This window comes from Salminus brasiliensis, chromosome 7 (genome assembly GCF_030463535.1).
Source record: "Salminus brasiliensis chromosome 7, fSalBra1.hap2, whole genome shotgun sequence".
Classification (NCBI taxonomy): Eukaryota; Metazoa; Chordata; class Actinopteri; order Characiformes; family Bryconidae; genus Salminus; species Salminus brasiliensis.
Genome location: NC_132884.1, coordinates 19,865,347 through 19,877,919, shown reverse-complemented (window position 1 = coordinate 19,877,919; position 12,573 = coordinate 19,865,347). Strand labels below are relative to the sequence as shown.

General features: G+C 43.2%; 1 protein-coding gene across 1 annotated transcript; it reads left to right on the top strand.

Annotated features, from left to right (window-relative positions):
* Nucleotides 1–576: 576 nt before the first annotated feature.
* On the top strand, nt 577–11,381 carry lrrc8c (leucine rich repeat containing 8 VRAC subunit C). Its single transcript, XM_072682975.1, has 3 exons — nt 577–663; nt 3,958–4,099; nt 7,187–11,381. Exons 2-3 carry the CDS (start codon nt 3,962–3,964, stop codon nt 9,440–9,442), a joined length of 2,394 nt encoding a protein of 797 aa, XP_072539076.1. The 5' UTR covers nt 577–663; nt 3,958–3,961; the 3' UTR covers nt 9,443–11,381.
* Nucleotides 11,382–12,573: the final 1,192 nt, after the last annotated feature.

Sequence of the window (12,573 nt, the reverse complement as noted above, 5' to 3'; positions counted from 1 at the left end):
TGCTGATCTGGGGTCAGCTTATGCTTTTTTTTCCCTCCCAGGACTAAACTACTGAACTATATGCCTGGCTGAGGAGACCTGATATCCAACACTCACTCATAAGTATGGGCCAGGCTAAAAACTATTGTCTTTATTTTTAAACCCGTGTCTGAAACTGAACTCACCAGACCAACCCACCAAGTCCACCCACGTGTTCCGTTTCCTCGCCTGCATTTGTAAAGCCCTCGTGGAAAAGGGTAAATACCCATAATGCAAGCCAGTGACGCGAGGGAGTGGACAGGCTTCAGAAAGGATGGGACAGTCCCGCTAACGGTGTCCTTCCTGGCGGAACTGCTCTCAACTCTGGAGCTTTAAAATAATAATAATAATAATAATAATAAATAAATAAATAAATAAAATAAGCGCCGGCTGAGGGCAGAGGTGTTGGTGGGGCAGTGCTGGAAGCCCCCGCCCGTCCGGCAGCGTCACTTCAGTGCAGCCTTTGTGCTTCAGCAGGAGCAGCAGGGGGAATAAGAGGAGAGCGAGCGAGCGAGTGATAGAGCGAGCAAGAGAGAGAGAGAGCGAGAGAGCGAGAGCAGGGAACCAAACGCAGCCGTGCCAAGGACATGCAGCCCGCCCGCCTCGCTTAGTGCCCGCAAGCCGCCGCTGAGCCTCTCTCTCGGGGTAAGTAACCTCGTTTTTAAATACCTGGGTTCAGTTTTCCAGCCTTCAGCGCTGCTTTGGCGTGTTTTACCAGTGTAGCAAATTTAGCTAACGTTAACTTTCCTCCTCTCTCCTCCTTCATGCGTAAAGTGCACCTCATTCACAGCGAAACGTGCTCGAGCTTCTTCTGTTGTTGGACATTTAGCGACGCTGGCGGCTCGCGCGTTCGTGTTGTGTTGCGTGAAGCTGTTTCGTCAGCGGGTCGTTTTTTTTGTTTTGTTTTTTTTTTAATTATTTTTCATTATTTTTTAAAGACTGAATTAAAGTGATAAAGTGATAAGTACGTTTGAGAAAGGAACACAGCCCAAGCTGGAAACGTTTAGCGTTTTTTTTTTTTTTTTTTTCTTTTCTTTTTTTTTTAATAGAGCCTCGCGCCAAGCCGCCCGGATCTCGCGGTGTAATTAGTGCTTACTGAGCTCCAGGCACTCAGGCTTCCCCCTGACTCAAGACACCCGCTATAGACTGCAGTGGTGAGGCTGCTGGAAACGTTGCGTCCGCTGGAACACATGGCTAATCTAATTTCTTCATGGACCTTCGCTCGGGCCTTATTTCATTACAACACCTCTAGCTGGGAGTGTGTGAACGATCCACAGTCGCCTGGGCAGCTCTCACCCTCCTGAGTGGTGGAGTATGGAGGCTGTACACAGCACGCACTCCAGAAGACCGTCTGCTCTGTGTCACTTCAAGCAAAGTGTCTGTGTGTTTTTCCATTGTTTTAAAAAGGTCCATCTCCAGCAGAACTCTGCATCCTGGAGACTGAAGCTGATTCAGACACACATTGTCTTTCTGTCTTTTTTTTTTTTTTCTTTTCTTTTCTCCAACACCATGTGCGAGAATAGCCCCATTTCCTGGCAGGAAGGAGCCGAGAGAAGAAAGAAGTATAAAAGCCTCCCAGGTCCCAGATGCTCAACACAGGTCTAATCTTGAAGGACAGCCGCCTGAGAAGTTTCTCAGTAGACGCCAGTCGCAAATAACCCACTTCCAGATCTCCTTTTGAAATAAGAAGTTATTGGGGTTCTGAGACCAGCCGTTAATAACTTAACACAGTTGCTTAGGCCAATTTGGAAATATTTAGTCATCAAGAATCCATAAACAGCATCCACCCCACCCTTTACCAGCGTCGTTTCCTCTCTTATCAGTGTCCCATGCTTGCCCCCCCCCCCTTAATGAAGTCAGACAGTATCTTCATTCGTCTGATGCCCACTCTTGCGTCAGAGCTGCATCACTACTCTTTGCTGTAATTATATGGCAGTGACCAACGTCGAATAAGGCCTGCGTGTGAATTACTGTTATTAAATGTTGACCAGCCTTACACACACACACACTGCACGTAGTGTAATGGGTGTAAGGAGAGAATAGTGTATGTATAGACATGCATATTTAACAAATGAAATGTGTCCCAGTTCTCATGTCGAGCGCATATGCTGCACGATCCACTGATTCATCGATGACCGGGTTCTCATATATGGATTTCCATGTAGTGCCAATGGTGGTATGCATAGTTAAAATTTTGGGTGGTTAAAAATAGTGTACACAGTGAATTGCATTTAAAAAAAAAAAAAAAAAAAAAAAAAGGCACTTGATGCTTGATCTAAAGCAGATGGTGTGCTCAGATGTCCAAATAGTTTAAAGAAAGAATACACAGTGGCTTCGTTTGTTACTGTTTTTGCCCAAGGCATGCTACACTAGAACCACACAAGACTAAATTGATGGGACGATCTCCTCGGACAGCCTTTAACTCTGTATTATTCGGCCGTTCGCTCCAGCTGCTTCACGTGTTGCTGCTGTCCGCTGCGTGATTAAGCACAGAGTAGTTTAGCAACAGCTTACCAAACAGGATACACACACGCTTGGTTGTATATCTGCGTGTTTATGCTGGAAGCACCACTCAAGGAAAGAGAGGGATTTCCACAGAATATCCAAGGCTTGGAAGCTTGAAGTGAGCAGAGGTCAATCTGGTAAAATGCATGGGCTAAAAATATAAGGGGAGGGTTGCATTTTAAAGATGCCTGTTTTGGTGCAGGTTACGTCTTCAGTTGCTGGTAATAAATCGAAAGGTGAATTTGAATCCAGAGCTGTATGTTTTAGATAGGAAGTTGATGTTGAGTATAGAAGCAGAGATGATGATGATGTAGCATCTCCAGTGCCTCGCATCCTAAAGATTGATGGTTGAAGTGTTGGTTTGCTTCCTTTAACTAGAGTGTTCCTGAGGTTGGAGTGAGGCTTTTGCATTGCCTGTATTTTCCAGTGTCCATTTAAAGAGCTTGCCGTAGTCTTGCATCATTAGGATGCTGTGAGCACGTGGAGAGTGGTCAGCATTATGTTAGAGATGCCACAGCACTCTCTAAAAACGAGACGAGAAAGGAAGAAAGCTGCAATGAGTAACTGATGAGTCACTGTGGTCTCCTTCAGTACACCAACATGGCCTTTCTCTCAGGTGTGTGTGTGTGTGTGTGTGTGTGTGTGTGTGTGTGTGTGTGTGTGTGTGTGTGTGTGTAATGATCCACTGCATTTTTCCAGTCCTGGAGTCTGCTGTCTGCTTTGGTATGTTGTGTTATCCTTGCAGACAGCTGCAAGGGTTCGTCAGCAATGGAATGGCTTTCTGGCTCAACTGCCAAGGACTGGGAGCTGGATAGCACAGGCTTCAATAATTAATCAAACCGAAGGAGAGATGTATTGTTATGATGGGATGGAATGTATCTGGACTTGCACTTGCAAGGGGCACTTATAGAAGACTTGGTCGAACACAATTAGAGTGTCTCAGGCCGTATTCAGTGGGGTGTAATTGCATCAGATAGCTAAGCTTGACGTTATCAGGTGTGTGTGGTTTTTTTTTTTATTTTTTTTTTATTTTTTTATTTTTTTCAAATCAATTCCTAAACATTTACTGGCATGTTGGCTAAGCAGACAAATCTGCTACTGCCTTTTGAGAGTGATGCATTGCAGGTCAGAATTGTAGATGGTCAGGAAGTGGGCAGGACTGTAAAATGCACAAAAGCAAAAGGGATGTTTCAGTACAATGGCTTTTACAATGTCACGAGGACAGCTGAAGGACAGTTATTCTCAGGGCATTGCTGTTCTGTGCACACTTCCTGTTGTAATTAAGTTGAAACGTGATCTGCCTTGGATATGACAAATGGCTTCTTGTGCACCATTTGCTCAGGGCATGAGAACAGCTTGCTTGAGTTGAACCACAAGCACCAATGTTCATGTTCTGCTCAGGAAGGCTCACGTTTCCTCTTTGTGTCCTTGCAGGAATATGATTCCAGTGACAGAATTCCGTCAGTTCTCGGAACAGCAGCCGGCTTTCCGGGTCCTCAAGCCATGGTGGGACGTCTTCGCAGAATACCTCTCCGTGGTCATGCTCATGATTGGCGTGTTTGGATGTACCCTGCAGGTTGGTGCCCAACCTGTTCTTTCGTGCAGTTCGTCTCAGCATTTGGATATAATTTGAATGTAGGGCACGTTTCGTGCCCGTTTTTACGCTCACGTTGTGAGCTGATGTTGTTTAACTGTTAATGCCAGCATGTTAATGCCAGGCCTAAGTGACTCCCAGAGAGTTACTGATCAGGAAATCAACCCTCAGGATCCCAATTATACATATATACTGCTCACCTAACATTAGGTTTAATGTTCTTTAGCAAGTTGCACCCAAACCAAGATTTTAAGCACAGCTGGGATTTGGAGGAAAGCCAGTCCAGAAGACTAATGTTGGCCTGCTTTTATCCCTTTTACAACCACCTCTGATGTACGCTTGTGGCCATCGTCTTGTTGGAACACCTAGTTGTGAAAGCTTCAAGTATTTAGCTGATGGTTTGTGGTTAAGCTAAACCTCTCCTGCTCCAAACATACCTCTGCTCATTGTGCCCAGACAGTGTGGTCTTTTTCCTGACCATTACATTTCTTCAAGAGGGCTTTCTCGTGGTCCACGTGGTCCGCTACAAATTTAAGTTGAGCTCAAAGGTGTCAGTTTGGAATTATGGACTTCTTTCTTGGACAGCAGCTTCTCCAAGAAATGCCCCTGACTAGATCTGCACTGGGCTTCCTGGACCTTCCCATTGTAATGTATATTAATCAAATCAATGAGTGCTGTAAAACAAACCCTTTAAATGTGGACCCAGAAAAGCAATCCGCTCATCATGATTGCTAACAAAGTTTTTGTTGTGTCTCAAGAAAAGAAAAGCTCCCAAATTACTTGATAATCCATTGAATGGTTTTGCCTTCTCCGTTAAAGCTGCACATTTGAAGATACAATGATTTTGTTCCAACTGGAACACTATATATTAAAGTCTGTTGCTTTTGCTATACAATAACGACATTAAAAAGATGTAATACGATATGATAATGGATCAGAATTTGCTCCTTTAGTTTGTTTCCTGATCTACATCTAGTCTCCTCTTCAGGAGGTGAAATGCTGCCCCATCCACCCCCAGTATTGGTGGCTCATCCACCCCCCAGTATCAGCAGGTCTCCCATCCACTCAGCATGTTTGGACAATTTTAAGTTAGAGAGTGGATAGTGGGTATGTGGAGGCGGGACTTAATGGCAGAGATCTGATGACATGTTGCAGTAACGAAAGCATTAACATTTGGAAGCTAGTAACGGATGCAGAAACCTTTTATTTTTTCACCAAATTGAGGCAAAGTTACAGATGCAGCAGAACTGAATTTTTAGCCTTTTGGTAGGTTTGAAACAGCGCAAGTGTCATTCATCAGATATCATTATTATTATTATTATTATTATTATTATTATATATATATTATATTTTTTTTTGTGTGTTTGAGTGAGAGTGAGAGTTTTTAATAGGGCAACAGGAAACACCATGTTTGATCCCAGGCAACAGCTACTGGTCCCATATTTGTGCACTTGCAGTATGAATGGGTTCAAACAAAAGGGGCAATGTTCAAAGTTCACGTTAAGATGTAAATATTAAAAAAAATCAAAGCTGCTATTGTGTTTCCAATGTTATTGTGTCCCAAATACATTTAAGAACCATCAGCAAAGACAGAACCACACAGTCCTCCTCTTGAATAAGCAGTGGAAAATAAACGACTCCTACACTGCAGCTTGATCACTGTGCTCCTCATGTGTGTAGTATAGATGGGCCACTGTGCTTAAAACGAGCTTAATAGTGGAGTGTTAGTTTGCTTACGGAAAAGGGTAGAAATTCCAGCTGCCCCACACGCACACAGCACCGCCTCCTCCTTCACTGCATTAGGCCCTGCCTTCCTCATAAAGCTTGTGTGATTTCTAGTCTGCCTCTTTAACCCCCCCCAATCACTGGGTTCCTTGTGGCCTGCTTGTTCCTCTATCTGCATTCCTGTAGATTATCCTAATTATTTTTAGATTAAACAAACAGCAGTGACAGGAACTGATCCGTTGGGTGGGAATATCCCCCAAGCTCCCCGGAGGAGTGCATTCAAAGGATGGAAGTGTTTTAGAATCAATCTATCCTAGCCTGTAAACAATGACTCAGAATCATTGTCCTCAATCGTCTTCATGATTCGATTACGTCATGAAAGTCGAAACCAGTGAAGACCGTCATTACTGCTCCTAATTAATTCTTTTCCTGTTATGAATAGAGGAGATAAACATGACACTATGCCAAAAAGCTGTGTTTGACCAGGGGGAGGTGAGGGAGTGAGCCTGGGGTGCATAATGCAGATTTTATTGCTCCTTTAGGGCTCTAATGCTGGTAAAACACAAGCAAGCTTTGTGCAGTGGCACAATACGACAGATCCCTCCTCTGAGGCTTTGCTCAGCAGTTGTGTTTTCTTGTGTTGTGATGCTGGGTGGCTTTTGTCTGCCCTCTAGCTGATGTTGCCCTTCAGTTTGGAGGCAGGGCTCATCTCCCATATAAACCAGGGAGTAATTAAAGTACCAGACATGATGTTTCACACCGAAAGGGATGGAAAATGGCCCTTCAGCAGGGATGGCATTATTACATGGACAATGGCTGCCTTGGAGATTTTATTCTCATTAAAATGCCTCAAGTGGCTTTGGTTTCTACAGTAGCACTGAATCAGCTGTTATTCATATGAAAGTTGGCTTTCATGGTACATGTTTGTGCAAATGCATTTAAGAGAGCATGTCTCCCTCTGGAGTCTGCTGGAGTCAGAGCAATAATCTCTCATTTCCTGTCTGAGTCACGCTGATGTCAGTGTGCAGAAATAGTTATCTACCGTCCTATCCTGTTTACAGTAACACTATTCCTATTGAGTTATCTAGTTTGCTGTTTTTACCCAGACACCCATTTATAACTACTTTTAAGCTTGTGTTCATGTGTATTGTTTAGGGCACAGGGTTTCTTTTTTAGATTGCTCCTTATTTTTATTTATTTATTTATTTATTTTGGATGAAAATCACTACTGACAATCACAATAAATAAATAAATAAAAATAATCCATACATTTTAAATGACTCTCAATAAGGCTGGCTTTTGTCTTATTTTATTGTTGATTGACTTTCTCCTTTGCCCTTACAGGTAATGCAGGACAAAATCATATGTCTTCCCCTACGGACACCTGCCCCAAACCAAACGGTGCCTTTGCCAAACCACACGGAGCCCTCCTCACCCGTTTCTCCAGTGCCTGTGTTCCACGAGATGAAGGGCCTAAAAACCAACCTGGATCTGCAACAATACAGCTTCGTAAACCAAATGTGCTATGAAAAGGCTCTGCACTGGTATGCCAAGTACTTCCCCTACCTGGTGCTCATACACACCCTTGTGTTCATGGTGTGCAGCAATTTCTGGTTCAAATTTCCAGGCTCGAGCTCGAAAATCGAGCACTTTATTTCCATCCTGGGCAAATGTTTTGATTCCCCCTGGACTACGAGAGCCCTGTCTGAGGTATCGGGAGAGAATCCAGAGGAGAAAGACCACAAAAAGAACAGTACGAGTACGAGTAGATTAAACCTTGAAAGCACCACCGGCGAGGGCAACCTGGAGAAGACGCCGTCGCTCCGATCTATCCCTGAAAAGATTGTTGTGGACAAGCCAACGGCCAGTGTACTTGACAAGAAGGAAGGAGAGCAGGCCAAAGCGCTGTTTGAGAAGGTCAAAAAGTTCCGGCTTCACGTGGAGGAAGGGGATCTGTTGTATCTCATGTATGTTCGTCAGACTGTGCTCAAGGTGTTCAAATTTATTCTCATCGTTGTGTACAACAGTATCCTGGTGTCTAAGGTTAAGATCACGGTCAGATGTAAAGTGATGGATATAGAGGATATGATAGGCTACAGTAATTTTTCTTGCAATCACACCATGGCCCATCTCTTCTCCAAGCTCTGCTACTGTTATTTGTGTTTTGTGATTGTCTACGGATTAACATGCCTTTACACGTCTTATTGGCTGTTCTACCGTTCCCTGAAGGAGTACTCTTTTGAATATGTGAGGCAGGAAACTGGAATTGATGACATCCCAGATGTGAAAAACGATTTTGCCTTCATGTTGCACATGATTGACCAGTATGATCCACTGTACTCCAAGAGGTTTGCCGTATTTCTCTCTGAGGTAAGCGAGAACAAGCTCAAACAGCTGAATCTGAACCATGAGTGGACAGTGGATAAGCTTCGCCAGAGGTTGCTAACCAATGCCAATGACCGTCTGGAGCTTCAGCTCTTCATGCTCTCAGGGCTTCCAGACACGGTCTTTGAGGTGACTGAGCTACAGTCTTTGAAACTGGAGATTATTAATAATATCACCATCCCTGCTGCTGTTTCCCAGCTGGAGGATCTTCAGGAGCTTTCTCTGCACCAGTGCTCCCTCAAAATCCACCAGACGGCCCTTGCTTTCCTGAAGGAGAACCTTAAGGTTTTGCGCGTGAAGTTTGATGATGGCCGCGAGCTGCCTCTGTGGCTCTACAGCCTTCGGACCTTGGAAGAACTCCACCTGACTGGCTCTCTGAGTCCTGATGCATCAAAGAACATAACCCTGGACTCTTTAAGGGAGCTCAAGTCCCTCAAGACCTTGACGCTCAAAAGCAACTTGACCAAGATCCCCCAGTCTATCGTGGACGTGTCCAGCCACCTGCAGCGCCTGTATGTGCACAATGATGGCACCAAGCTGGTTATGCTGAACAACCTCAAGAAAATGGTGCATCTTACAGAGCTCGAGCTGGTGCATTGTGATCTGGAACGCATTCCACATGCTATCTTCAGTCTAACCCACCTGCAGGAGCTGGATCTTAAGGAGAACAACCTGCGCTCCATTGAGGAGATCATCAGTTTCCAGCACCTTCGGAAGCTCACATGCCTCAAGCTGTGGCACAATGGGATCACCCACATCCCCGAGCACATCAAGAAGCTGGGTAGTCTGGAGCGCCTCTATTTCAGCCACAACAAGATCGAGATTTTGCCCTCACACCTGTTCCTCTGCAACAAGCTGCGCTATCTTGATCTGTCCTACAACGACATCCGCTTCATTCCCCCAGAGATCGGAGTTCTCCAGAGCCTTCAGTACTTCTCGGTCTCGTGCAACAAACTTGAGAACATCCCGGATGAACTGTACTTCTGCAAGAAGCTGAAAACCCTCAAGCTTGGGAGGAACACACTTTCTCTGCTCTCACCAAAGATTTCCTTTCTGGTTTCGTTGACTCATTTGGAGTTAAAGGGCAATCATTTCGAGGCTTTGCCAGCCGAGCTGGGCTGTTGCCGCGCCTTGAAGCGCGCTGGCCTTGTGGTAGAGGATGCACTCTTTGACACTTTGCCTTCAGACGTCAGGGATCAGATGAAAGCTGAGTGATGTTGCTCATCTGGTAAAAAAAAAAAAGCCTCACATGTAAAAGGCAGCATTAAATAATGCTTTTTAACTGAACTCCAGTGTTCCACCCTACTCTCAATAATGTGACGTTTACGGGTGAGTACCTACATTTAAATGCTTAGATATTTGACCGAAGGGAAATATGTATCTTAGTGATAGGAAAACGTCTACTTAGAGTAGAGTAGAGTAAATGTTGAGTAAAGCCATGCATTGTAACTTTGAAGTAATGAAGATTTTAAAAAATCTTCCTGCATCCTAGAAAGCCTGTTCTTTTACAGAAGCACCTTATGTTTTGAATAGAGATCAGTGACAGTGATTTATATGGTCGAGGGCAATCATGGTTACATCGCATGACTCTTTCGTAGTTGATTATGGTGACGATTTTATTATGCATTGAGGTTTTGCAACCAAAGTACAAGTGCAACACTAGTTTGCCAAACTGCAGTATTTTGCCCTTGAAAAGCAGTGCCCCAAACAGCTCTTGGCACGGTCTTTAAGATTGCTGTCCAGTGGCGTTGGTAAAGAAGGGCCTTTTCCGTGCAGTGGTTCCAAACTCATGTCTCTTTTTTTTTTTTTTTTTTTTCTTTTTTTTTTTTCTTTTTTTGTTAAATGCCTGATTCCCCTAGCCATCGACACTAGGCCAATTACCCATTTCAGTGAGTAACTAGGACCCAGTTTACACCTGGTCACTTCATGCATCTTGAATATCAGCATTATATCTGGATGATGCTGAGCCAGTGTGTGTAAACGCACCCAAGACTCATTTAATATAAATACAAATCTGATCGCTCAAATCAATGTGAACACATTTGTCTCTCTAAGACCCATTCGACAATCAAAACCCCAGTAATATTTCCTGTGCAATGAGCACATTGGCATATTCTGTCCCACGCAGTCAGACGAACCGGAGATACTCATTTGACTACCGAGTGTAGATGCATGTGGCTAAAATCGTATGAGGATACAATCCAGATACTAGTCACATGAAGTGACCAGGTGTAAACGGGGTCTAGGTATGTTGTAAGAAGTAAGCATATTGGCATGCCAGGCTACCACAACACACCGTTTGCACTGGAAACTTCAACATTCCATCATATTTAGCATGTTTTTTCAAAGGTATGTGTGATATGAAGTGCAGACACTGTAGGCTATTAGAACTGTAGTAATACCCATATAGAGCAGTGGCGCAATCACTTTCTATGTAGCCTGCTTGTTGGTCCTTGCATGAGGTCTTTGGAGGTTCTAGAGATGATGAAGGCAAGAGTGAGTAATGGAGCCACGAAAACTTAAGTGTTCTCAGGTAATCTCTGTATTGTCTTGTCTTGTCTTTTTGCTTCACTGTTTTACAATTTGAACTGATGTTGAAGCAGGTGTTTGCGGATCTTGGCAAGCTGAAGGGCAGCGTGTCAAAATATACCTCTTATAAACTCTACACAAGTGCTACTTTAAGCTGTTGTAAGCAGTAGACTTTTTAGAAAGCCACTTATTGTAGTTTAGCATTTTTGCTACAACTGTAGACGGTGAGCTGCTAGTTCACTATGGCTTTGCTCGCTAGTCTGTAAATCGGTCACTACTGTGCTGCTGTCCATACATAGGCTATTAAGCTATATCCAAAGAATGATGTTGGTGCCATGTTTTTGTTTTATTTAGCATGATCGTCATTTCCTTTCCGCTACTAGCTTTTTGTATAGATAGATGTCCTGTGTGTTGCTCTTGTTAATAGATTTGTTTCTGAAACCTAAGGAGTAAAGCAGAAACCGTGCCTACGACATAAGAAGCATTCAACATGGACTTTCTTATGCCTTTATTGCCTTAGCAACATTATGCTGTACATTTTATACCCAAGTATTGCAGTTTTAACCCTTTGTTGTTCAAAAAATGTTAAAAATAAATGACATCCTGAGGAATAGTCTGACTTCAACATGCATGCCTTGGTCTTAATTTTCTGTTTCTGTCATATCAAGCAATTCATGCGTACGGTTTTCCGTTTCTTAGAACTTGTCTGTCAAACAATAGCAAACATGCTGGATTGAGTATTCGCAGGGGGATTTAAAAAAAAAAAAAAATCCAGTTCTATAGTGCAGTGCTATTTTCAGTCCTGCCCTGCAATACCCCTGCTCCCAACACACCTGGTGCAACTGATGAACTAATTGAAAAGTCCTTCTTGAGGTGAACCTGGTGTTACATTAATGCTCATGCAGTGCAGTGATGCTCTAGGGCTAGGGCTAAGAACCACTGCCATCATCAAGTTATCTTATGTCACCAGAATGTAGCACAATAAAACAGTGTTCATGATATTGACAAAATAAATAACAATCAACTTGTATCTGATGGCTTCATGGCATCAGATGTATTATAATAACTTTAACAATAATGGTAATTGAATTAATGCTTCTATTCATTAAAACCTGATCTAGCTTGTTTTGAGTTTAACTAAACTGCTTTGCTTCAGAAACCATAAAAAACTGAACTGAACCAGAAAATGAACTGTTGGTTTGTAACAATCTTAAACACCCATCCAATGAAGTTGCAGTAAACTGCATTAAAAAATGAGGGGGAGGGGCATTAAGCAACAAGCATGATGCTAAACCTACAAAGCAAAGCAAGATCACTATGTCTGTATCAGTGTACTAGTATAGCCCGTATACCACTAAATGTTAACTTGGCAAGCTAAATTAGTCATGTGATGGTGGAGGCCCACATCCTAATGCACAGTTGTCTTTCGTAACATAACAATCAATCATCAGAGTGACCTGTGCAGATGTTGCAAAGCATTTTTATATATTTTTTCCTTTAGACCTTAATTAGCAAATTAGCAGTTGTAATAAGCGGGTGTCCCCTAAATAACATTTCCAAGCTTATATACTCTAACTGTTCAAACCTTGTACTAGCACTCAATTACGTGCTCCTCTAAGCAACTGTCGAAAGAGGCCAATGCGGCCGTAATCAGTGCCCACAAGGCTACGGAAAGCTATCTGTTTTTTGTTTTTTTTTGTTTGTTTGTTTTTTTAGATTTGTGATTTCTAAAGTGTGTAATGTTGTTAAGAACTGGTTCTGGGTTCAGGGGAGACGACTGTGGAGGTCCTTATAAGATCTGGAATACCAAGAAAGCT

Excerpts from the sequence above, each read along its gene's own strand:
- lrrc8c (XM_072682975.1), top strand. The coding sequence starts at position 3,962 with ATGATTCCAGTGACAGAATTCCGTCAGTTCTCGGAACAGCAGCCGGCT. Across the intron at positions 4,100-7,186 it reads TGTTTGGATGTACCCTGCAG|GTAATGCAGGACAAAATCAT; the intron begins GTTGGTGCCCAA and ends TTGCCCTTACAG.